At 27.0% G+C, this 25,589-nt stretch overlaps 2 protein-coding genes across 5 annotated transcripts in view; both read left to right on the top strand.

Annotated features, from left to right (window-relative positions):
- The window catches only part of LOC100205434 (shootin-1), a 51,815-nt gene extending 37,407 nt beyond the window's left edge, over window positions 1-14,408 (top strand). Inside the window, exon 19 of the mRNA XM_065792716.1 lies at window positions 14,233-14,408. Coding sequence (XP_065648788.1) covers window positions 14,233-14,294 — 62 coding nt within the window. The 3' untranslated portion in view covers window positions 14,295-14,408. The remainder of the gene's footprint in view (window positions 1-14,232) is intronic.
- A 7,005-nt stretch (window positions 14,409-21,413) lies between these two features.
- The window catches only part of LOC100198226 (inositol hexakisphosphate and diphosphoinositol-pentakisphosphate kinase 2), a 56,794-nt gene continuing 52,618 nt past the window's right edge, over window positions 21,414-25,589 (top strand). For 2 of the 4 annotated variants that reach the window (XR_010637468.1, XM_065792714.1), the window contains exons 1-4: window positions 23,196-23,335; window positions 23,590-23,828; window positions 24,579-24,927; window positions 25,025-25,186. Coding sequence is in view for 3 of the 4 variants with exons in the window: in XM_065792714.1 (XP_065648786.1) it covers window positions 23,219-23,335; window positions 23,590-23,828; window positions 24,579-24,927; window positions 25,025-25,186 (867 nt within the window). In the remaining variant the exon portion in view is untranslated. Of the gene's footprint in view, window positions 21,527-23,195; window positions 23,336-23,589; window positions 23,829-24,578; window positions 24,928-25,024; window positions 25,187-25,589 lie in introns of those variants that run through there. The other 2 variants (XM_065792715.1, XM_065792713.1) reach the window with 2 other exon arrangements.

Genomic DNA, 25,589 nt, shown 5'->3' with positions numbered 1-25,589 from the left:
ATGTTGAAAATATTAACTTCATAAATGTTAAGAATGTTCATGCTAAATAAGACTTAGCATGAGTATAATAATCTTTTAAATTAATAAGACATGCTACATGCTTCTGCTGACAATTAGGAGGCTTTAACTTATTTTATGGGTACTCCCACAGGAAGAATTGCTATAATCAGGTTTGGTCAGAAGTGAGTGCACTTTGAGAACATTTCAAAAAGCACAAAAAAGCTTAACTTGACAGGAGACAACTACTAAAAAAATAACTAAAAAAAGAAAGAAATTCTAAACAAAGAAAAAAATTAAGTTAAACAAAATAAATTATGTTTAGAATAAATTGTTTCTAAACTTCTTTCTTCTATGTTTTTATAAAATTAGGTGACACTTAAAAAATAGCAACTTACTATTAACGATCTTTTAGTAAAGAAACAAACGTTCTTTAATTTAATCAAAGCCTATAATATAATTCTTTATTTAAGTATTTATGTTTTTTTTCAAACAAGATTCTAATAAAGCTAATGGTAGTTGAATTATATAATAAATAAAAAAGTAAATATGTTTTTATAACCATTTCATGCTTTGCGTAGTTTGCAATATATAATTTAAGTTTAAACTATTTAAAACAATTCTTCTTAAGTAAGATAGTTAAATGAAATAATTAAATCATTGCGTTACTATAAAAATATTATAACTACCTTTTCTTTTAGCAGTCTTTATGTTTAAGAAAATTCCGCAATGCGCCAGACCCCTGAAACAGTCTATAATGATCAGTTTCCAAACTGCACACTATGTATACATTTAATCATTTTACATTTTGCTTTAGTCCATCGGTTTATTTTACTATAACATATATTATAAATTAATATATAAAAAGCATATTACATTCTAAGTAAATTATGATTTTGTTTTGTCTTGTGCAAACTAGAAGCGCATTTTTATTGCATCAAATTATTATAAAGCAAACTTGAATAGTTAAACTAAAAAAGGTAAAATATATTTATGAAGAGGAAACAGAACTGCTTCACAATACCGCTGGTATATTTAGTGATTAGGCTTTTTAATAAATTTGTATGTTTTGTTCTGGATGGACGAGCTGTAGTAACATTAGAGTCTATCAAGGCTCGCTTTGAAGCTATTGACAGTCGGAGAATCGATTGCTTTATCTGGTAAGATGTTCCATGCATTGACAATGCGGTTGTTAAAAAAGTTAAAATGAGCTAAATTGTTGCTATATTTTTCACATGAAGTCTCACTCTGTGATTTGCTCTTGGTGGAATTGTGAGAAGAGGAAAGAGCCAGTTGACTATATTAATGGTATTATGAATCTTATATTTTTGAATAAGGTCACCTTCTTTATGATGGTCGACTAGAGGAGTTAGGCCAAGTTGTAAACATCTGAACTTGTAGTATAATTTTTTCAGTTTGTCTGGTGTCTTTGTGGTTCTGTGCTGTACTAGCTCAATAATTTTTTTATTCTTTACAAAATGAGGGTTCTGAGCTGGAACTGCAAACTCAAGTAAAGGACGGACTTAGGTGGAGTATAGTTGTTTCCATAAGGAAGCATCACAAGATTGAAAAGTGTGTTTTAGGATGCCAAGCATTTGATTTGCTTTACATGAGGTAATGATGAATTGGGTTTCTACTTTTAGATCATTGGTAATTTGTATTCCCAAGTCACGTTCAGAGGTGGTTGCTTCCAATGTAGTTCGAGTTGTTATCGAACAAGGGCCTGATTTCTCTATTGAGTACTCAAAGTAAGTTAAATTTTTTGGCCAAAATGCATGACCTTACATTTCTTCACATTTAGCTCCATGAGCCAAGACTTGGTCCAATAAACAATTTGGTCAATATCTGATTGGAGTTTAAGTTGAGCAACAGAGTTGACAATGCTCAGAATTTTAGTGTCATCTGTGAAGACCTTACAACTGTTTTCTTTGCTTATTACATCTGGCAGATTGTTGATGAAAATGACAAATAAAATTGGTCCCAAGACTGATCCTTGCAGAACCCCACTTGTCACAGGTAACCAATTGGATTAGTCACAGGTTACCAATTAGATTAGGTGTCACCAAGGATAACTTGTTGAGACCTGTTGAGTAAAAAAACTTTTATCCGATTGAGAAGATTCCCTTCAATTCCATACATTTTTCTGGCCATATTTCCACTCAAAAAGTCCATTTTTCCAAAGAGATTTGTAATGCATGCTTTTTTCTCTAAAAAACCATGTTGACTATTTGATAAAAGATTGTTTGATTTTAGATGCTGCATAATTGCTTTCTTTACTAGTTTCTCCATTATTTTACATGAAATCGAGGTGAGGGATATTGGTCTGTAGTTTGATGGGTCGTTTCTGGAGCCCTTCTTAAATAAAGGCATTACATTTGCTTTGGACCATGAACTTGGAACTTCACCATTGTCAAATGATTTTTGAAAGATGAGAGTAAGTGGAGCAGACATTGAAGTAGAACAAGCACATAAAATGTAAGACTGACATTGTCTACACCAAGTGATTTGGATATATCAAGTGATGAGAGTTCCATTAGAGTGGCCTGAGTGTCGAATGCTATACTGTTGCAGATTATGTTAGTTCTACGATCAAAGTGGGGAAGATTGTCATCGGATGACTCTTTGCTGAAAACTGTTTGAAATTGATTGTCAAGTGAGTTAGCTATTGTAATTTTTTTGGAGTTAATGATCTCACTTAAACTGGCAATTCACATAGTTGAGATCTGGTTTGTTATAGAGCTTTTACTATTTATGTATGAAAATAGTCTTTTAGGGTTGCGTTTATCATTGGTCAGAGCAAATTCAAAGGTTTTCAGTGAAGAATGATGATTTTAGACAAACTTTCTAGTTTCTAGTTTCAGGGATGTGATTTTCTATTTTGAACTGACGTTACGAGCCCAGAGTGATTTTTTAAGACAAATCAGAGATAATAGTTCTTTTTTTGCCATGGTTGTTTTTTTTTTGAATGGTTTGTTTGGCATACAAGGGATGAATTGAAGACAGCATTCTTTGTATTTGTTCAGCCATAGTTGGTAACATTGTTCTACGTTTAAGTCTTTAAAATAAATGACCAGTCAATCTTATTGAGTTCTTTATTTATTTTTTTATAGTTACCAATAATTTTATGCTGGAAGTCAGTTTTATTGCCAGGTGATAAATGATACTATGAGCAATGATACTGTTCCGACAAGCTGAGTGGAGGACTGATGTTGATTACGTTAGCACGATATGAAGAGTTACATATGATGAGAACTAATAAAAACACTTAAAAAATTTGTGTACTCTTATTTTTATGAATGTTATCAATGATAAGCACAGGTATTTTACATGGTAGTATGTTTTTTTGAAACTTGATGAATGGAAATCTTTTTTTGTATGTTTGTTTGTTTAGCGGAAGTTTATTTGATTTGAACCAGTCAAAACTTTCTTCAGCTCAATATTCATATCATGAAATTATTTGTTGATGTTATTGTGGAATAGAAAAAGATTAGTATCATCAGCAAACATTATTATAAGGTTAGAGCTCTATAGAGATCATTAATTCTATATAATTCTATAATTCTACATTATTATTCTAAATAAGAAATAATATTGATCTGAGTATGGAACCCTGTGAAACTCTACATTATATTTCTGAAACATTGGAAGACAAAGATGCAATAATGTTAACAAGTTGTTGACAGCGATACCATAATTTTTCAGTTTTTTTATGAGAATGTTGTGATCAATAATATCAAAAGTTTTACATAAGTCTATAAAAATGTCTAAAAAGTAAATTGGGGTTTTTCAAAGGAATCTGTAATGCATCCAGTGAGTTGAAAGTGTTCATTAGAGTTGATAGTCTATGACTATCATTGAGTATATTATTTGCAGAAAAATGGTTAAATATTCAGTTAAATAAAATTTAAATCTCAAATTCTGGAAAAAAGCAGAGAAGACTGAGATTTAACTGAGGATAATTACTAAGATTTGTCATCTGAATATAGGAGTTTAGCTACCTTATTTACCTCCTTTGAATATAGGAGTTTAGCTACCTTCTTCACCTCCTTTGAATATAGGAGTTTAGCTACCTTCAGTAGTTCTGGAAAAATTCCTTGATTTATTAAGCAATTAAAAACCTTAAATAGAATATCTTTTATGTAATTGTATGAATTAATGATTATGTTTCCATTTATAAAGGCACTTTTGAATTCTGCAAATGATACTTGAAAAGCATTTAAACTTCAGTAAACTCCCGGCTGTTCGAACTGGCACTTATTCAAATTTCCCGCTTATTCGAAGCAATTTTTATTCTATGTGAATTTTTTTTAACAAACTCATGCAAATATATATCAGTTATTCGAAATTTCTTTTATTCAAAATAATTTTTTGCTCCCCTTGTCTAACACCCTGTCAATTATTCGTAATTTTCTTTCGGCTCAAGATACCATTGCATTGCATTTCAAAATATAACTTAATCAAATGTAATCAAAATATATGTATGTATATATGTAAAAAAAATAACGTTATTAAAATATAAAAAAATTAAATACATTAAACGTAGTGCAATGAAAATTTTAATTTGGTGTCTATGTGAAAGAAGGCAGTACCATGCTCGTACCCTGGGGGTTGTCTGGTGCAATCAACCACCCTGTAGAGTGGTTGATTGCACCAGAAGAGTGTACCCAAAAAGTTTAGTGCTCCTCAAAATACTTTAACTTACTGGATTAAGCATTAAGAAAACATAATCATTAAGGGTCAGTCAATTTGGAGCTAAGAGACAAAAAAAAGTTTTGGAAAGCATGATTCCTTTGATAAGTGTTTTTGATAAATTGTTAAGATTTTATTTTTTTATTTTAAAATTGTTTTTTAGAAGGTAAAGACTTTAACAGCATCTTATTTCAAAGATTTTTTTCTTTTTTACTCTCTTCTTTTGTTAAAATTTGATAGTAACTTAGAATAGGTCACATTAAAGCAGATTTTCTTTCATTCAAAATTCGGTTATTCGAAGTAAATTCTAATTCCCCAAGGAGGTTCGAATAACCAGGTGTTTACTGTAATTGTTAGTGGAAACATAATTATTTTTTGGGTTTAACATGTCTAGAATGTTTTTAGATAAATTTAGTCCTACAGATACATAAAATTAATTCAATTCACTTGCAATTTTGTAATTTTTATCATTTACTTGAAAACTTTAGACAAAGAACATTTAAATTACGATTGCATGTAGTTTCACTTAAAATTTGCCATGTGTGTTATGTTATTCTGATAAATTTTTAAAATATCTTTTTTTTTTCTTCTGACTTTTGAATTGCTTAGAGCAATTTTTGTATAAAATTTCATTTTCATTTTGAAATATATACAGTTTTTGTTTAATTTTTGAAGGCTTTCTGATGTCCTTATTAATTCACAGTGACTTCAAACTTTTATTAGATTTACTAATTTCTTTGTTTGGAAAATTTGTGTCAAATATCAAAAAAGGTATTGTAGAGTATGTCATAGACTACGTTTGCATCACATTTAAAGTCTCTCTCTCTCTCTCTCTCTCTCTCTCTCTCTCTCTCTCTCTCTCTCTCTCTCTCTCTCTCTCTCTCTATATATATATATATATATATATATATATATATATATATATATATATATATATATATATATATATATATATATACACATATATATTTCCAAGTAATTAAGGGTAAATTGATCATTGATTGATTTCAAATTTGATTCATTAAAAATGCGTTTGATGAAGATTTATTTTTGTTGTGGTAGTATTTTAGAAACAGTATTTACTGTAAAAAGGGTAGAGAAATGATAAGCAATATCACTTTATAATTTTATAAAAAATTATAAAATGTTATTGCTGATCATGCCCATTCTATAAGCTCTTTCAATTTCAACATTTTGTTTAAAACCAAGTTTTGATTTTAAAAAGTTCTGAATTTTTTTTCACTCTCTTCCCATATCTCAATATGATCTTCTTCAATTCCCAAAAATCATAAATTACTCTGTTTAATTGGATCTTTGGAACTAGCGAGTTTATTTCTAATCTCAAACTAAACTAGCCAGTTTATTCGCTTTTTTTGGTAGTGTTATCGCTTGCAACTTCATATTTTTTATCAACACATTCCACAATTCTGCAACTTCTTGCAAAAATTTTTGCAACTTCTTTAACATTCTTTTTTTCTTTAATTTTTTCTTCTTGCATGTTTACTTTTTATTTTTTTAACTTTTTGTTAAAAATTTTTATTAAAGTGTTTTTATGCATTTCTAATAGATCCTTAATTATCATTACAGTATATTTTGCTATTTCTAATTTTTTCGTTTAAAGAATATCCATTCACCTTCATGTTTACGCAAATTATTGAATATAAATATGAAATTATTGAATATATACATATATATATCAACCTTCAGAATTAGGGTTGGCATTTGGCTACGCTGACCAAAATGTTCACCTAGAAATGCTTGAGCTTGGCAAAAAATTGCCGCCTCCTTTTTATGTTTTATGATCAAACTTTGTTTTATATTTTTTCTGCCAACCTGATGCTGACCTCACACATATTAAGGTCGGCAAATTATTGCTGACCATATTTTTCCTAATTCTGAGGGCTGATATATATATATATATATATAGAACCCTTAGATGTTGTCCGAAAGTTTTTTCCATATTTTGTTGACAAAAAGTAAAAATTAAGATTCAAGACCAGAATTATTTTTTTTAATAATTTATAGACTGCCTGCCCCAACCAAACCCTCAGCCGATGTAGCAGCACTCCCTTGCGGGTCAGGCTAAAAGATAGTAGATGTAGCAGCACTCCCTTGCGGGTCAGGCTATTTGTCAGTCGATGTAGCAGCACTTCCTTGCGAGTCAGGCTATTTGTCAGTTGATGTAGCAGCACTCCCTTGCAAGCCAGGCTATAAGATAGTTAATGTAGCAACACTCCGCGCATGATTTACAGTAAAAAAAATAAAAATAAAAACATTTTATTAAAAAAAATAAAAATAAAAACATTTTATTAAAAAAAATTAAAATAAAAACATTGTTTATATTGTTAAAAACATTCAGAATATTTTTAAAAACATTCAGAATGTTTTTAAAAACATTCTGGTCAATTAAATTTGCGTTTTTGTGGTTTTTTTAAAAAACGATTTATTTGTAATTAAATTAATGGTTTTTACTTTCGTCCAACACGCAAATGTTGGACGAAAGTCAAAAGTAATTAAAAGTGACGTATGTGTTGGCGTAAGAATCACTTTTTTCCTTCCGCTCTTCCCAAAGACAACAAACTATAGATCTATATATATATATATATATATATATATATATATATATATATATATATATATATATATATATATATATATATACATATATATATATATATATATGTATATGTATTTTGGTTTGCATATATCTTTAGGAGAGTGCTCGATGAATTAAAGTAAATTAAGTTAAAACAGAGCTGTATTTATATATTTTTCATAAATAAAACTACATATTTTTTACAACTATTAGTTTCATGCTAAATGCAATCATCATGTAAAAAATCTGATTTTTTTTCGTGGAAAAATAGTTCTGGACAAGAAAAAATGCGTTAGAAAAATCTGATCTTTTAGTTTGTGGTTGTCCTGCAAAATGTTCTCATGGCAACACTTGGATATTAGTTTGCTTTTTTTTGTTTAATTCGCATTTTTTCTTGTACAGAATTATTTTTCAACAAGAAAAAATCAGAATTTTTACCTGATATTTGCATTTATTATGAAACTAATAGTTGTAAAAAATATGTAGTTTTATTTATAATATATATATATATATATATACACAATGGTGTGAAAATTATTAAGACCATTGTCAAAAAAGTGAATTTTTCTTATATTTCTTATTAAGACACAGACACAATGTCATAAAATGAGCCTAGTTCAGTATTTTGTGGATGCTCCTCTAGCTACAATAAGTTTTTCAACCCTCTTAGGCATCCCATCAATCAGTCTTGGACACATATCTTGTATTTCTGGATCATGTGTCCAAACCTCTATGAGCGCTTCAATCAATGTGACTTTTGTTGTTGGATTTCTGTCGGCAATTCTCTTTTTGACTATCATCCACAAGTTTTCAATCAGGTTTATATCAGGTGAATTACCAGTCCATGGTAGGATAGGAGCATTATTACAATTAAAAAAGTTTGTAACAGAGCGTGCCATATGACACGGTGCGCCGTCTTGTTGGAAGATGAAACCACCATCAGCAAAATGAATTGGAAGTTGAGGTAGAAGTTTTGTCTCCAATATGTTGATGTATTGATGTTGATCCATTCTGCCTTCAAAAATTCTAAGGGGTCCTACACCATGAGAACTTATTATCAACCATACCGTTACTGAGGTAGGATGCTTGACAGTCTTCACCAGACATTGCGGTTGGAATTCTTCCTCAGAATAACGACGCACATACTGACATTTATCATCAAATATCTTGAACATAGACTCGTGACTGAAGCAAACCTAAAAATACAAACACACTGTAAAAGTATTGAGCATACATTAGATTAACATCCTGTAATCACTGGTTACATGTTCACTTCATTTTGCATTCATGCAATAAACATAACCATTGCTACAATGTTCAATACCTATGGACATAAAATAGTTGCACTAGCGGTTAATGTATGATATTAAACATCATTATTACAAAAATATGTTAGATTTTGCTTCAACTTAGAGTACATGATTGTGAGCTCTTATATAAAAAATGGTACCTTTCTCCATTGTTCTGTGGTCCAATCTTTGTGATCCATGGCCTGTCGCGTTTGTTGAGCATTGGTCAAGAGCGATTTTTTGCATAGTTGAGGTGCTACAAATCCATCTTGTATCAGACATCTCCGAACGCAACTTATTGAGACATTGATTTGGTGCTCCTGCAGCACACCCTGGAGCTGCTTGCTGGTCATTCTTCTGTTTTTTCGACAGTTTGCAAGCAGAACCCATCTTGCACATGGCATCATGACCAGTTTTTGGCCTGAAGTGGAATGTCTTGGAGAAGATGTAAAACCAAAGTTTAATCGTTTTAATTTCTTGACAATTTCCCGTTGTGAAAATGTTTCCAACTTTAATAATGCTTCAACTTTGCCTCGCTTTCTTGGACTAGGGTCAGCAACATTATCCATAATTTGAAAATATAATATAATCTGACAACAAAAAATTCTTAAATAATCAAAATCACATATTTAAAATCAGAAAAATATTAAACTATATCACTATCAACAGCAATAATCTAACAAATATTTACTTAAAGGTGGTTTGAACCATACATATTCACTTGTCCGCAACTTACAATTCACAAAGCAAAATATACCAAATGTTCACTAAAACACATAATTCTACAATAAAAGTTAACAGATTCAAATTCAGATCAATAATTTCAATACTCAGCCACACCCACAGGATGTTGATGATAAAAAAGCAGTGCTGCCACTTTTTTAGAATCTAAAAAAAGGGTTTCAACTAATAAAAAAGCCTTTTTTCTTGGTGGTCTTAATATTTTCCACACCATTGTATATATATATATATATATATATATATATATATATATATATATATATATATATATATATATATATATATATATATATATATATATATATATATATATATATATATATATATATATATCTATATCTATATATATATATATATATATATATATATATATATATATATATATATATATATATATATATATATATATATATATATATATGTATGTATGTATATAAATTAGTAAATTAGTAGTAATAAATTAGTAAAAAACACTTATCTAACTTTTATCTTTGACTTGAAGTTTCACCATTGCTGGATCATCAGGGAGAGTTCTTCCTGATGATCCAGCAATGGTGAAACTTCAAGTCGAAGATAAAAGTTAGATAAGTGTTTTTTACTAATTTATTATTGCTCTGTTCTTTAAGAACATTGGGCACTCTCTTTGTAAAATACACTAACATAATTTACATATATATATATATATAAATATATATATATATATATATATATATATATATAAATATATATATATATATATATATATATATATATATATATATATATATATATATAATATACATATAGTATATATATATAATATATATATATATATAGTATATATTTATATATATATGATGTATATATATATAATATATATATATATATATATATGTATATATATATATAATATGTATATATATATATATATATATATATATATATATATTATATATATACATATATATTAAATATATTTATATATATATAATATATATATATATATATATATTATATATATATATATATATATATATTTTATATATATATATATATAATATACTTATATATTTTGGCATGCTGGTTTTCTCTACAAGCTCGCTTCATATGGTGCACCTGGGAAAGTTTTTGACATTATTAAATCATTTCTTTCTAACTGTAGTATTAAAGTCATCCTCAAGACCCAACTCTCTTCTTCATTTTCAGTTACTTCTGGGGTACCTCAAGCTTCAATCCTTGGTTCTTAGGAGTGTTCAAAAAAATAAAATTTTCAAAACGTGAACACACAAGAAGCTGAATTTGGGGCAAATATTAAAAAAATGCAATTACAAAAAAAAATTCGAAAAATATTGATGTTTACCTTGTGCTCAAGCAGCAAAATACCCCGAAAAATGCCCAAATTGTTTGGCTTAGAGCGCAAGGTAAATCTCAATATTTTGTAAGATTTTTTTTTCTAATATGATCATAATGGTCCAAATTTTTTATTTAGATTGTTGTGTATCCTGGTTTTTTCATAAGTGTTGTTTAAAATATAATAAAAATTTCGCATAATTTATGCAAAAAAAATCCTTTTTTTTTTTTGCGTATTTGCTCAAAGTTCTTTTTTTGCGCATTTGCGCTGAAATATTTTTTTTGTGAAATTATTTTTAAATATAAACAATTATTATGAAAAGACTAGGATACACAACAATCTTTAAAAAAACTTAAAACCATTATGATCATATTAGAAATTTTTTTTTTACAAAACATTGAGATTTACCTTGCGCTCAAAGCCAAGTAATTTAGGAACAGTTTGGGGCATTTTTCAGGGTATTTTGCCGCTTGAGCACAAGATAAACATCAATATTTTTGGAATTTTTTTTTTGGAATTGCATTTTTTAAATATTTGCGCCAAATTTAGCTTCTTGTGTATTGTGTTTTGAAAATTTTATTTATTTGAATACTTCTATTGGTACTGTATTCTTATCTAAATTAATGATCTTCTTGACAATCTCACATATAAATTGGTCCTAATAATTATATTAACAATAATTAAAAAAGGGTTAAAAACTAAATACTTCCTAGAAGAATTAGATAAAATAGTAGGTTTAGATAAAATATTGTCTTGGAGTTCTTGTATTAAATATATTGAAAGCAAGATCTCAAAAAATATTTCCATGATAAATAAAACAAAACCTTTTCTTAATAACACATCATTGAAAAATATATATAGTTTTCATTAATACATAGTTATTTTAACTGTAACAGGACCCTATAAAATATTGCGTTAACTCAAAAAGTGTTATGCATAAAATTTTACGATTACTAAATTTAGGTAAAAATTACAAAAGTTAAAATTGTTAATATTCAATACATTGAATTAAAAACATCTTAAACATTTTTAGGCGTTTTTAAATATTTTAAATATGTGTTAAGATTATATAGTTTGAAAATAAATATATTTTTACCTTTACTATAGTTGTTAAAGGTAAGTTAAAATGTCTGGGGAAGTACTCATTACAATAAATTTAAAAGATCTATAGTAAACACAAACATGATAATGTTTATAATGTTTGGGATAAACAGAAATGCTTTTTGAAAAGCTTACATGAATGTGAGACATTAAATGAGAAGAAATAAAAGAAGAAACAATTTGAACATGATACTACAGGATGTGGTGGGGATCAAACTTTAAACTTATGGCTTATTAGGCAAGTGCTCTACCACTACACTACTACCGCATTCATGTTTGTTCTTTTAATGATGCTTTTTCTATTCTAGACAAGGTACAAAAACGCATTGTAAATGTAAGTGGACCTACTCAATCTGCTTAGCTTGAGCCACTCTCCAATCATTGAAAAATTGCATCTCTTTCTCTTTTCTACAAATACTATCATGGTTGCTGTTCAAACAAGCTATCACCTCTAGTTTTATCAACTAAAAGTAATTTACGCTTGATTTGCTATTCAGCAAAGTTGTATCCTTTCACTATATCTATCATGCTCTAAAACCTTTAATTCATTTAGTTTCTTTCCTTGCACATTAATACAATTTGAATCAAATTTCTAGTATATGTTTTAATACCTACTTCCGAAAGGTTTTTATGGAAATTTGTATAAGCATTGAACCAAATTTTTACAACATTGAATGTTTTTTATCTTTTTATCTCTCAGTCCTTAAAGTAATGATGTAAGGAGTGTTTTAATTTCACAAATGTTTTGAACAAACAATTATTTAGATATTTATTTTGTGAAATTTAAAATCACAACTTAATCTTTAATTTTTCTTCTTTCTTACAATGTAGTTGCATTCAAAATTTGAATGCAACTACATTGTACTAAATATTGTTTTATAAATATTGAATATAATTTTTTTTTATTTTGGAAAAGTTTTGGTCAGGAGTTCTCAATAATATTAAAGTGATTGAAATTGCCATTTTCAAGTAAGTTTTTTAAGAATATGTTTTGGTTAGCGGTGTGCTTAATGTTAATAGTTTCTAGACTTAAATAGACATGTGAGTATCTATTATTTACTATGCTAAATACCATGCTAAATAAACTTGGCATGATAAATAAGGGCTCCATGAAACTGTTGTTCCATAATACCATAATTCTGTAAATTATTTCTCTAGCAACAGTTTAACATTTTTTTAACTTTCTTTTATGCTTAACAGTAGGTTTGACACATTCATGATGTAGTTCTTGTCAGCACGTTTCCACCTGTCATCATGTTTCCACCTACAAAATTTTTGTAGCTTATCTTATGCTAAGAACACATATCACATCAAACCAAACTACTTTACCATTGCTCAATAGTTTTGTGTTCATGTTCGGACCATTGGAGTCTATGCATGTTTTTTAATAGATGAGGCTCCCTGACAACATCAAGATTTTTTGTCTTCATGTTAGCAGTGATATTTTTTCATGAGATATAGTGTAAGATCACTTTCTACTATAACTCATCTAAATATGCTTTGTTAATGTCATAAAATGATTATGTTTTAACGATTCTACCTTATCTGACTTATCTGATATTATCTGATTTTGGATTATTTCATAAAAAAAAGTAGTAACAGTAGTATTTAAAAAAACTTTTTAGAGTTTCCACATTTTAATTTTTATAATATTATTGATTAATATGTCATGAATTTATTTGTTAAAAAAGATTTATAGTCAAAGTTCAATACTAAATTGTTATAAAATATATGCTAAATGAAACTATGAAAAACATTCAAGGAAATAAAGAACTTTTGATGAATAATTTGATCAATACTGAAAATGTCAAAAAACGTCAAAGCTATTTTAATGTAATAAAAGTTTTTATGTGATAAAATAAAATTTCATATGAACTCTTTTTTAATTTCTTAGGACCAACATTATGTGTGGCATAGTTCCACATCAATTAGCATAGTATATATAATCTTTTACATATCAATTAACATGATATATGTAACCTTTAAAAGGATTTTTTTTAATGGTTTTTTGTGTTGGTATTAGGGTCCTACATTTCGTGGGTGTGGTAAATGTATGAAACTAATATTTGTACTTAAATTTATGAATTCCTCTTGGAGTTTTTATAATATTTAAATTTATGGATTCTTTTTGGAGTTTTTATAATATTTAAATTTATGAGTTCCTCTTGGAGTTTTTATAATATTTAAATTTATGAATTCATCTTGGAGTTTTTATAATATTTAAATTTATGAATTCCTCTTGGAGTTTTTATAATATTTAAATTTATGAATTCATCTTGGAGTTTTTATAATATTTAAATTTATGAATTCATCTTGGAGTTTTTATAATATTTAAATTTATGAATTCCTCTTGGAGTTTTTATAATATTTAAATTTATGAATTCCTCTTGGAGTTTTTATAATATTTAAATTTATGAATTCCTCTTGGAGTTTTTATAATATTTAATTTTATTTTAAAAACTGTTAGTTATTTAATATTTTTTTTATAGAAAATGTCTGTTGTCCAGAAAGTGAAGAAGCAAAAGTTATATACGAATCTGTGAAACTGTAAATGTTTCTACTTCAATTGATAAATTTTTCTGGGAATTTTTTATTATTATTATTTTTTTTATATATTTTAGCAATACTTCAATATAATATTAAAGTATTTATTTCAAACAATTGATGATTTTTTTTTTATTTTATACTTTTTAGTTATTCTTAAATTTCTATATATTTTTTGTATTTTGAAAAAAAAAAATTTTTAATTTATAATTTTTTTTTATACTATTATATTTATAACGAATAATTGCATTTTGAAATATATTTTTATATGCCTGAATCAGAATGTTTTCTTTTTAAGTTAATATATTTTAAGCCTAGTCAAGTGTGTCAATGATTTTTTATTGCAACTGTAGCGTAGCAATCGTTTTGCAGATGTGAAAGAGCTGACTTTGGATCTAAGAGTTCTTCATTTAAATCTTGTTTTAGCCGAAAAAAAGTCTTCGGATATGTCAACAAGAAACTTAACCAGTAGATGCTAATTTCCTTGGTTGTGGTTTATGATAACATCATTAGGTGGTCGTTGTAACATCATTAGGTGGTTATATTATCTTAAACGATATGCTAACTAGAAATTCTTGTTGATGAAAATTTGTCTAAAATCACCAGATTTGTTGATATGATGTATTGAGTTCGTCTATTCGTCAATAAACATAGTTTCAAGCTAATATATTCATTGCTTCATCAGTTATGCAAACATATCATGGATAAGTACCCAACCACCAAAACTTAAAAATATTTATGGCTTGCAAAAACATGCTTGCGGAATTATTTTAAAAATCAAGCGTAAGCATGCTAAAAACTTAATGATAGATATGAAATTGATGGATGTATTTGAAATATATATCTATCAGCATTTAATTTGTATGTATTGATTCAACAATAATTTTTTCAATAATCAATAATCTTGCAAACCTTTTCAATATAACACAAATGAATAAATGCTAATCTAAATCTATTATCACCCTCGTACTAGCAAAACAGCAAACTCTTTTAAGCCCGAAAAGTTTACGCAAAAACTCAACCGAGTTTTTGCGTAAATTTTTTATATAACATTTACATTAAACTTAAAGTAAAGTAAATTTAATTCCATTAAAATTTAAGTAATGAAACTTTGTAAAAGGCAAAGAGGACTTCTAAATCATAAAGTATCTAATTAATGAATATTTTTATGAAATAAAAAATTCATACTTTCACTAACACTAGTATTTCTTCTTCCGGTTTAATTATTTTAAGAAATCATATTGGAAGTCTTTACAGTTAAAACATTAAATCACCTATTTTGACAATATTTTGACAGTGGTTATGTGTTACAAAATAAACAGGAATTTATTATTATATTTGTTATATTTATTTGAAAAGTTGTTTCTTTACTCATCTTTTTCAGTAATTATTTTAAACAATTTTAAATAAAAGCCTATCGTTTTGATAATTGTATTAATTCTAACGCATGTGTAAGTAATTTTAAACTTTTGTTTTTAAATTTTTGTCTTCAACAAATTGTTTCTCCATCAGTAGGTTCATCAGGCAGCTGCTTGATGAACCTACTGATGGAGAAACAATGTGTTGAAGAAAAAATTAGATTAGTGTTTTTACTAAAAAACTTTGATTTTTATCGATTTTTCGGAAATTTCAACGCCTTGGGCCACCCTAAAACAATGAAAAAAAAATCATGAGTATACTCAGAATGAGTAATAGAAACAAATAAAAATGCACTCTTAATGAAATTTTTTATATAAAAATTCTGAATGAACCTGAAAAAATTAGGAAAACCCAATATTTTGCTTTTTCAAACATTTTCTTTGTAATTTTTTATGATAACATTTTTATCATTTTTTATAGTTAAACCATCAAAAGTTTTAAATACCTTACCACAATATTGCATTTTATATACAAATTTAAGAAAATATAAATTTTTTTTTTGTTGTTGATCATGGTTGACTAAAAAGTCAAATAATGCTGGAAGTAGCATTTGTTGCGTGATCGTTGTTCTTGGATCCTTGTTTACTTCTCTTGTAGACATGGTTAAACAAGATCATATCTTGCCTCTTCTCCTCCTTATTGGATTTCATAATAAGCTCCTGAAATAATTTGATAGCTCTCTCAAAAGAATCATTGACTACATCTAAAAATTTGATGGTCTCAAACTTTAGATACAAATCATTTATCTAACAGAACTGTGAAGGGGTTTTAAGCCACTGCACTTCCACCTTCCCATAGCCAATCTTATCAAAGATCAGCCAAGATTACTCAGTAACAAAATGCTAGATGGAAGCTAATCTTTGGAGTAGTCTTATGAGTGAAGAACCTTTTTATCTACTTCAATACGCTCCAGTTTGAAGACATTGGGTCTGTCCAAACGAGTACTATAGAGTTTCTGAGCTAACTCGTCTCTATCAGGGTAATTCTTATCAGCTAAAGCAAACACAACTAGAACTGGACTTAAGTACCAGTCATGCCTTGACATTGATTGGACTATTTCAGTAGTTCCAGGAAGATTTATTTTCATAAACCTCTTCATTTTCCAGAGGGCTTTTATATCCTATAGAAAATTTAATGTAAATAAGAAATGTTCTATCGTTATAGTTTACATGTTTTTATTTTTATTCCAAACCTTTATTATTTTTACCTGATATGGAGAAGCAGCTGGCAACTCAGCTCTAAGGAACCATTGAGCATAAAATATACTGACAAACATAGCCATATCAGATATTTCTTCTTTGTACTCTGTAGTTAGACCAGGAATGTGATCAAGTTGAAGGTACATTTTCAAATAGTACAAGGCTTTAGCCATGAACCTGGCAAGGTGTACAGATCCAGGCATATGAAACCTGAGCCTCTTCTCGTTAGTAACAATTATCAAAGAGAGCTCAACTAACTCCTGGTAATCTTTTCTTGATTTCCCATCCTGTATTTTATTAATTATTGTTTTTAAACATTAAAATACATACAAAAATAGGTTACAGAACAATAATGTACTAGAATGAATGATTCATTTTACCTTCTTGTATGACTTATTGTTGATTAAATCTCTGTAGAACTGTTCAGATTTCTGTTGCTGTTGGTTTATCCTGGTTTCAGGTAGAGTTTCAATCCTCTTCAGGGGCAGTATATCTTTCTCTAGATTATTTCAGACTGACTTGATTTTTTTAAATAGCTGGTTACCTGGTCATGTAGATTTACTACTTGGGTACATCTTACAGAAGTGAGTAATATCACGCTCCAGAACATAGTGTCGGCAGGCAAGGAGAAAAAGTCCTAACTTTTCTGATATTCTGATATTTACACCTTGGAGCCTTCCAGTGTTTGATGCAGTGGTATAAAACAGATACATTGTACTTGGTTAGAGACTATAATTCTCTAGAAGATAATAAATAGCAATGAATTGCTGTTCTCCAGTCCCTGAATCAATAGGAGGAATACCTTGTAACTCAGCTTTCCCATTAACTCTCACTAGTACAGCAAGTCTATCCTGAACAAATGAAATATTTCCTGTATACTCTTTTACTATCTTTCCATCAAAATCAATTTATGATCAGAGTTGGCCAGGTCCTTGACGTACTGTTGAACATTTTTAGCTTCTGAATTGATCACATATTCTATGGCTCTGAGAAAGGATGATTTAGAGACAACATATTCACCAACATTTCCTCCAGAGAGTGCCATTACACTGCTTATGATAGCCGTGTGCTGATTCACTGAAAGACCTTCACCTGTAGCAGTTATAGCAGTACGCCTGAGAATATCTTTAGGTAAAAGTACACTATTTTCTTTACCCGGAACATTTGCGGAAACAAACTCATCCAGATCACTTTCATCAGCATCACCTGCATTACTTAATGAATTAACAGAAGTATCTAATTCATTATGGTCTTCCACCGACTGCTCATCAGATTTCTCACTCGCATCTCCACAAACTTTTTTAGAAACCTTTTTTAACCTCTCTCAGCTGCCTTTTTGAAGCTGGTGTCGGTAGGTTCTATGTAACCTGTCCTTTTCTCCTTTTGTATTTTCAAGAATTTGATATCTTCTTTGTTGGCTTTAGCTGTTATTTTTCTGTTGTATGTTATATCCTATCCAAGTATACCTTTTTTAGATTCTATTACAAAGTTCTCCTTTTCATGATTTTTGCTGGTTTTTCTCTATTCTTATGAGATTGCAGCTTCTTGTAGTTATTCAGCAATGTTTCAACTTCCTTCCTAAAATGATTAATGATGAAAGACTTATGGTCAAATAATTATAAATTGTATTAATATTAATGAAAAAAACCTGAGAGAACTCTGTACATCACATGTACAGAACTCTCTCAGGTGAAAATAATACTGAATAATCTCTTCTCCTGCGGCAAATTGCTTAGATGGAAGTGAGTCCCTTGATTTACCTACTAAGAATATTTATCGGCCCTCTTGCTTTTTTTCCCAGGACTTTTTGGCATTTTATCTATTTAATTATAAAAGAAATGATAATACATAACATAGTTTAACTTTATATATTTTCATATTTAAGAATAGACATATTTCTTAGAACTTCACTTGTATTTGTTCTAGTTTTGCTTTTGATTCAAACACTTGATTGACGTCGCTTGCAGTTTTATTGCCAGTGGAATAAATGTGTACAATTTGTACTCAGTACTGTTGTACGCTGAGAAAATACGTGGGTTATAGAGTACATTGAAGTCTTGTCTTCTTAATCATATTAATTAACTTTAAATTAACTAAAAAAAATATTATTTATACTGGTAAATGATTTTCTATCCTTATTTATGAGATTTTAACTGTAAAAAATGATAAAAATGTCATCATAAGAAATTACAAAGAAAATGATTGAAAAAGCAAAATATTCGGTTTTCCTAATTTTTTCAGTTTCATTCAGAATTTTTACATAAGAAATGTCATTAAGAGTGCATTTTTATTTGTTTCTATTACTCATTTTGAGTTTACTGATGACTTTTTTTTCATTGTTTTAGGGTGGCCCACGGGCGTTGAAATTTCCGAAAAATCGACAAAAATCATTAAAATTAAAAAGTTTAGGGCCTGTGGGCCACCCTTAAACAATCACGAAAAAAAAAATTTATTTATAAAACCAATATCTCGGCACCTTATAAGCTTCCACTCTTGTTGAAATTTTACAATGACCCATTTTTGAACCACCCTAATATATATATATATATATATATATATATATATATATATATATATATATATATAATATATATATATATATATATATATATATACACACACACACACATATATATATATATATATATATATATATATATATATATATATATATATATATATATATATATATATATATATATATATATATATATTGCTTATAAATATGAGGAAATATTGAAATATAAAAATGAGGAAGTATTGATATTTTACAAGTTACATTCATTGATAAACAACTACTTGAACAAGTTTGGCAGCAGAAATAAAATAAAATTATTGTTATTTATTCTGGCAGCAGAAATAGCAATAATTAACACAGTAGATCGTAATCCTTATCACTTACTTGTTTTTTATTATCATTTACTTGTTTTTTTAAAATTGTAATTATCAAGTTATATTTCTGATATAATTTAGTGGTATTTTATAAAACGAGTATCAAATAACAAGCAAGTATTTAAAAAAGGAAAATAAACTATTAATACAAATATTTGTGTAACGTTTAATACGATTACTTTTTAACATATTAATTTGTCGTAACTTATATTTTGAAAAATTGCGGAGTCAATTATCTTTTAAAACATAATGCTGTCTCTTCACTGCATTTAAAAACAGAACTTTGTAATTAAAATATCTAGAGGTGTAGCTACGGTAATTTAAAATAAATAAATAAATAAATAACAATAGAAAAAAGAATTAATTAAGAATGGTGTATAGTTATGTTGTTCTTACAAGCTGTAAATATATACTTGTTTTCTAATTCAAAAATTTGCATGAATTATAATTCATTATAATTATGATAATTATAATTCATTCAATTATAATTCATTTGCTCTAATTATTATTGATAACATTGATAATTATCAATGTTATCAATAATAATTAGAGCAAACTTTTTTCCGATATTAGACACTGTATATGGTAATTCTGAAAATTTATCCATAATCTCTTTTTGATTTTGTTTCAACTTCTCAATCACCACAAAGTGATACTAAATCACTAGTGATGCGCGCACATGGTCTCAGTGCTGGATTAAGACTTTTTGGGGTCCGGGGCTATTTTGAAAGCAGGAGATCTTTTTTTGTGTGCCACTGCGCATTAGATGTCTGAAAAAAAAAAGGTTTCTTAAAAGGTTTAATGTGAGAGGGGAGGCTTTAGCCCCCAAACCACCTCCAGCACGATATGGCATAAATATATTTTTACTCAATCACAATTTCTCACAAAAAAATTCTTCTGCTAGTTATTCATATTCTTGAGTTTATTAAAAGGTTTGAATAAATCGATATATAATAATAATATATATATAAATTGTAATTTATATATATCTATTATGGTCTGGGGCCATCCCGAAGATATTTTACAGGGAGGGGGGGGGGGAGGTGACGTGTTTGTTTTTTTGCCGAATAAAGCCAAAAAATTTTTTTTGCCTACTTACTTATCTGAAAAAAAAAAAGGTCCTCGTTTTCCGATATTTGCCGACTGCCAACTATAAATCCAATTTTGTCGACTCCGGTGTCCAATTTTCCGACTAATAAAGTTCGTAGGGGATTAGACACCCCTACGCCCCCCATTCTCGGGACGCCCCAGATTATAGTAACGTTTTGTATATTCATTTGTATAATAAAAAAAAAATAGAACAATTTTAATATATTTGGCCGGGTTCAATACTGTGGGTATAAGAAGGCATCATATAAACACAAAAAACGCTAGGGGTTTTATGCACAGGAGAGTAGCATCAAAGTATTTATTTGAGTAGTAACTCTACAAAGCCGTTGATTGAAGTCTGATCCTAACTTCTGTATTTTTATTAAAGCAAAACTTCGGCAATTTTCTTTTGTATTTTTATTAAACAAAAACTTCGGCAATTTTTTTGATTAAAAATTATGACGTGTGTAATGACGTCGCAACAAGCTTTTTGTAAATAAACACGTCATCATTATCACGAGACAATCCAAGTACTATAATATTTGTATATTTTTATTTGTATCACTTTACAAATAATTCGTATATGCCTGGCATACCTTGCCAATATAATATGTATATATCTGGAAAATGATAAAAAAAAGTAAACAAATTAATACTTTATCGAACATGTAATGCTTGCTTTTTAACTGATCAAAGCAAGCTAATCTTAATCGCAAAATGTGTGCATTCAAACGTACTCTAGATATTTTGTATCATACAATATATATGTATAACTAATATAAATATAACAAATGTTAATATTTTGTTTTATATATTGGACTAATAAAAAAAATATTTTAAATTTAATTTAATTCATGATCAACTCTATGCATAAAAATGAATATGTTTACATTCATTTTTAATTACTTTATGTATGTAAAAAAATAATCTACTATACCATTTTTGTATATTACTTTGTTCATTAACAATTTTTAGTCAATTTTAATTAATAGTTATACATTGATACTTGTTTTTGTATTTGTACATATCTGCTTGTGTGTGTATATCTGTATATATATATATATATATATATATATATATATATATATATATATATATATATATATATATATATATATATATATATATATATATATATATATATATATATGTATATATATATATATGTATATATATATATATATATATATATATATATATATATATATATATATATATATATATATATATATTGCACAGATATACACACACAAATATATATGTATAATATACACAATGAAGAGTATCGATTTAAGGACACAGTTTCCTAATATAATTTGTGCACTTTAATTTTTAAAATTCTTAAAATACTTTAATTTTTCAGAAAAAGAAATAAAAAGGAAGAACATTAAAAAAATGTATTGCTGCCCCTCAGTTAATGTAGTGGCACTCCCTTACATATTCTCCCTGTTTGTACTTAAGTCCCCCCCTCAGCTGTGCATATATATATATATATATATATATATATATATATATTATATATATATATATATATATATATATATATATATATATACACATATATATATTTAAAATTTTTGTCAAGTGATTTTCTACTAATTTATAATTGCTCTGTTCTTTTATGAACGTTGAGCACTCTATTTTGTAGAATGCATTTTAAAATTGTTTAAATATATATATGTATATATATATATATATATATATATATATATATATATATATATATATATATATATATATATATATATATATATATATATATATATATATATATATGTAAATTATGTTAGTGTATTTTACAAATAGAGTGCTCAATGTTCTTAAAGAACAGAGCAATGATAAATTAGTAAAAAACACTTATCTAACTTTTATCTTCTACTTTAAGTTTCATCATTGCTGGATCATCAGGAAGAGTTCTTCCTGATGATCCAGCAATGGTGAGTAGAAAGTAAAAGTTAGATAAGTATAAAATAAAAAGATAAAGTAGAAAATAAAAGTTAGATAAGTGTTTTTTACTAATTTATATATATATATATATATATATATATATATATATATATATATATATATATATAAATATATATATATATATATATATATATATATATATATATATATATATATATATATATATATATATATATTACACTTTAATTTAAACCTTGAGTTGGTTTTGATTATATTTTCATAAAAAAATAATTTCATAAAAAAAAAAAAAAGTTTTAGAAAACAAAGATAAAATAGTATCCCATTATTGACATGAAAACAAATTTTTACACAACTACACATATTTTATCCAAATTTTTTCTTGATAATTAGGTTAGTACACAAGATGGGAAAAAAAGATCACTTTAAAGATGATAAAGAACATTATAATCATGAAAATAAGAGTATTGGATCTAAGCTCAACAGAAAAGTGATAGTAGGCATTTGTGCTGTGAGCAAAAAGGTAAGTATTATAAAATTTCAACTTTAAAATTTTTATGTATTGCCAATGTAGTTCATATATATGATATTTGTTTAAAATATTAGCTGTATGTTATATAAATTTTTTGTATATATTATTAACAAATGTTCAACATACTAACTATACTAAATATAAGTTTTATGCTTTAATAATAAATGTATCATTTTTTTTATAGCAGCAATAAATAATAACTTTTGAATTGTAAATATTTATTGTTTTTGTTTTGTAATTTTTAGACAAATTCTGGTGCAATGAAAGAAATTCTCAAGCGTCTTAAACTTTATAACTTACTTAAATTCATTATTTTCTCTGATAACACAATACTTGAACAACCCATTGAGTCATGGCCTATTGTGGATGCTTTAATATCCTTCTATTCATCAGGGTTTCCACTTGATAAAGCTGTCTCTTATGCAAAGTTAAGGAAACCATTTGTATTAAATGATTTAGAGATGCAAAGTCTTCTTTTAGACAGGTTAATCTCTTTAAGGAATTATAACAATTAAGTATCTTTTTTATTTTCAATTTCAATTTCAGCTTAACTGATAAATGAAAATAGATATCTATAAAATAAAATAGATAGATTTAATTGGGTAAATAAGAGATTTCTACTGATATATATATATATATATATATATATATATATATATATATATATATATATATATATATATATATATATATATATATATATAGATATATATATATATATATATGTATATGTATGTATATATGTATGCATGTATGTATCCTTTATATGTTGTATACTTAGTGTATTACTGATGCTGTCATAACTGGCTATTTTAATAGCATGTCAGAAGTTATGTTTCATGTGCAGCTAAATCAGCATTCATTGATATATGTTTATATATATATATATATATATATATATATATATATATATAAATATATATATATATAAAATATATATATATATATATATATATATATATATATATATATATATACATACATATATATATATATATATTATATATATATATATATATATATATATATACGTATAAATATATATATATATAAATTTATATAAGTTTATATATAAATATATATATAAATATATATATATATACATATATATATATATATATATATATATATATATATATATATATATATTATATATATATATATATATATATACACACACTTTGATACTTTGATCATTGATATATATATATTCTTTTTTTTAATTGTATTATAGAAGAGAGGTTTACAAACTCTTATATAACAACAGAATTAAAACACCAAGATATGCAATTTTTGAGCGTGATGAAAACAACTATCCGGTCTCAGGTGAAGAAATAATTGAAACTGATGATACGATTATAGTTAATGGAGTTACTTTCACCAAGCCATTTGTTGAAAAACCTGTTAATGCAGAAGATCACAATGTCTTCATTTACTATCCTTCCGGTGCTGGTGGCGGCTGTCAGGTTTTGTTTCGGAAGATTGGAAACAAGAGCAGTTTATACTCATCACACAGTCAAATTCGAAGAAAAGGATCATTTATATATGAAGATTTTATGCGTACTGATGGTACTGATGTTAAGGTATACATTTTAAATGAAGAGACGATCTTTTCAGTGCTAAATAAATATAAAAAATAAAATGATAAACGCATGAAGATACAAAAAATACCTGTTTAAGGTTTATACAGTTGGAGATGAATATGCACACGCTGAAGCACGTAAATCACCTGTTCTTGATGGAAAAGTTGATCGCACTGCTGATGGGAAAGAGATTCGTTACCCTGTTATTTTGAGCCCTTTTGAAAAAATGATTGCTTTTAAAGTGTGTCGAGCTTTTAAGGTTGGTCACTTATATAAAGTCTTCTCTTTTTCCTTTTTTTTTTTTTTTTCCTTTTTTATTTATAAATTGCTATAGTCAATAACTTGCTTACTCAAAATATATGTTTCTTACCTAGTCAAAAAATCCAATCGGTCCTATAAGATTTAAAAAAATAAATAAATTTAAAAAGAAATTGTCTGAAATTCTTTTAAATTAATTTTCTTCAATTAATTGGATTGTCAAACCGGACTTTTTTTTCCTATTTTCTATAGGACGTAAACTTTAGATTTGTACGTTGAAATGGTCGACGAGAAATAATAATATAAAAATGGAAATGACCATATGCTAACGAAAGTTAAAATGCTAACTTTTAAAATGCTAACTTTGCGCAATTATAAATTAAAGTTTTACTGATTTGATATTT

The sequence above is a fragment of the Hydra vulgaris genome, chromosome 03 (assembly GCF_038396675.1).
Source record: "Hydra vulgaris chromosome 03, alternate assembly HydraT2T_AEP".
In the NCBI taxonomy this organism is placed as follows: Eukaryota; Metazoa; Cnidaria; class Hydrozoa; order Anthoathecata; family Hydridae; genus Hydra; species Hydra vulgaris.
This window is presented reverse-complemented; position numbering and strand designations above follow the sequence as displayed.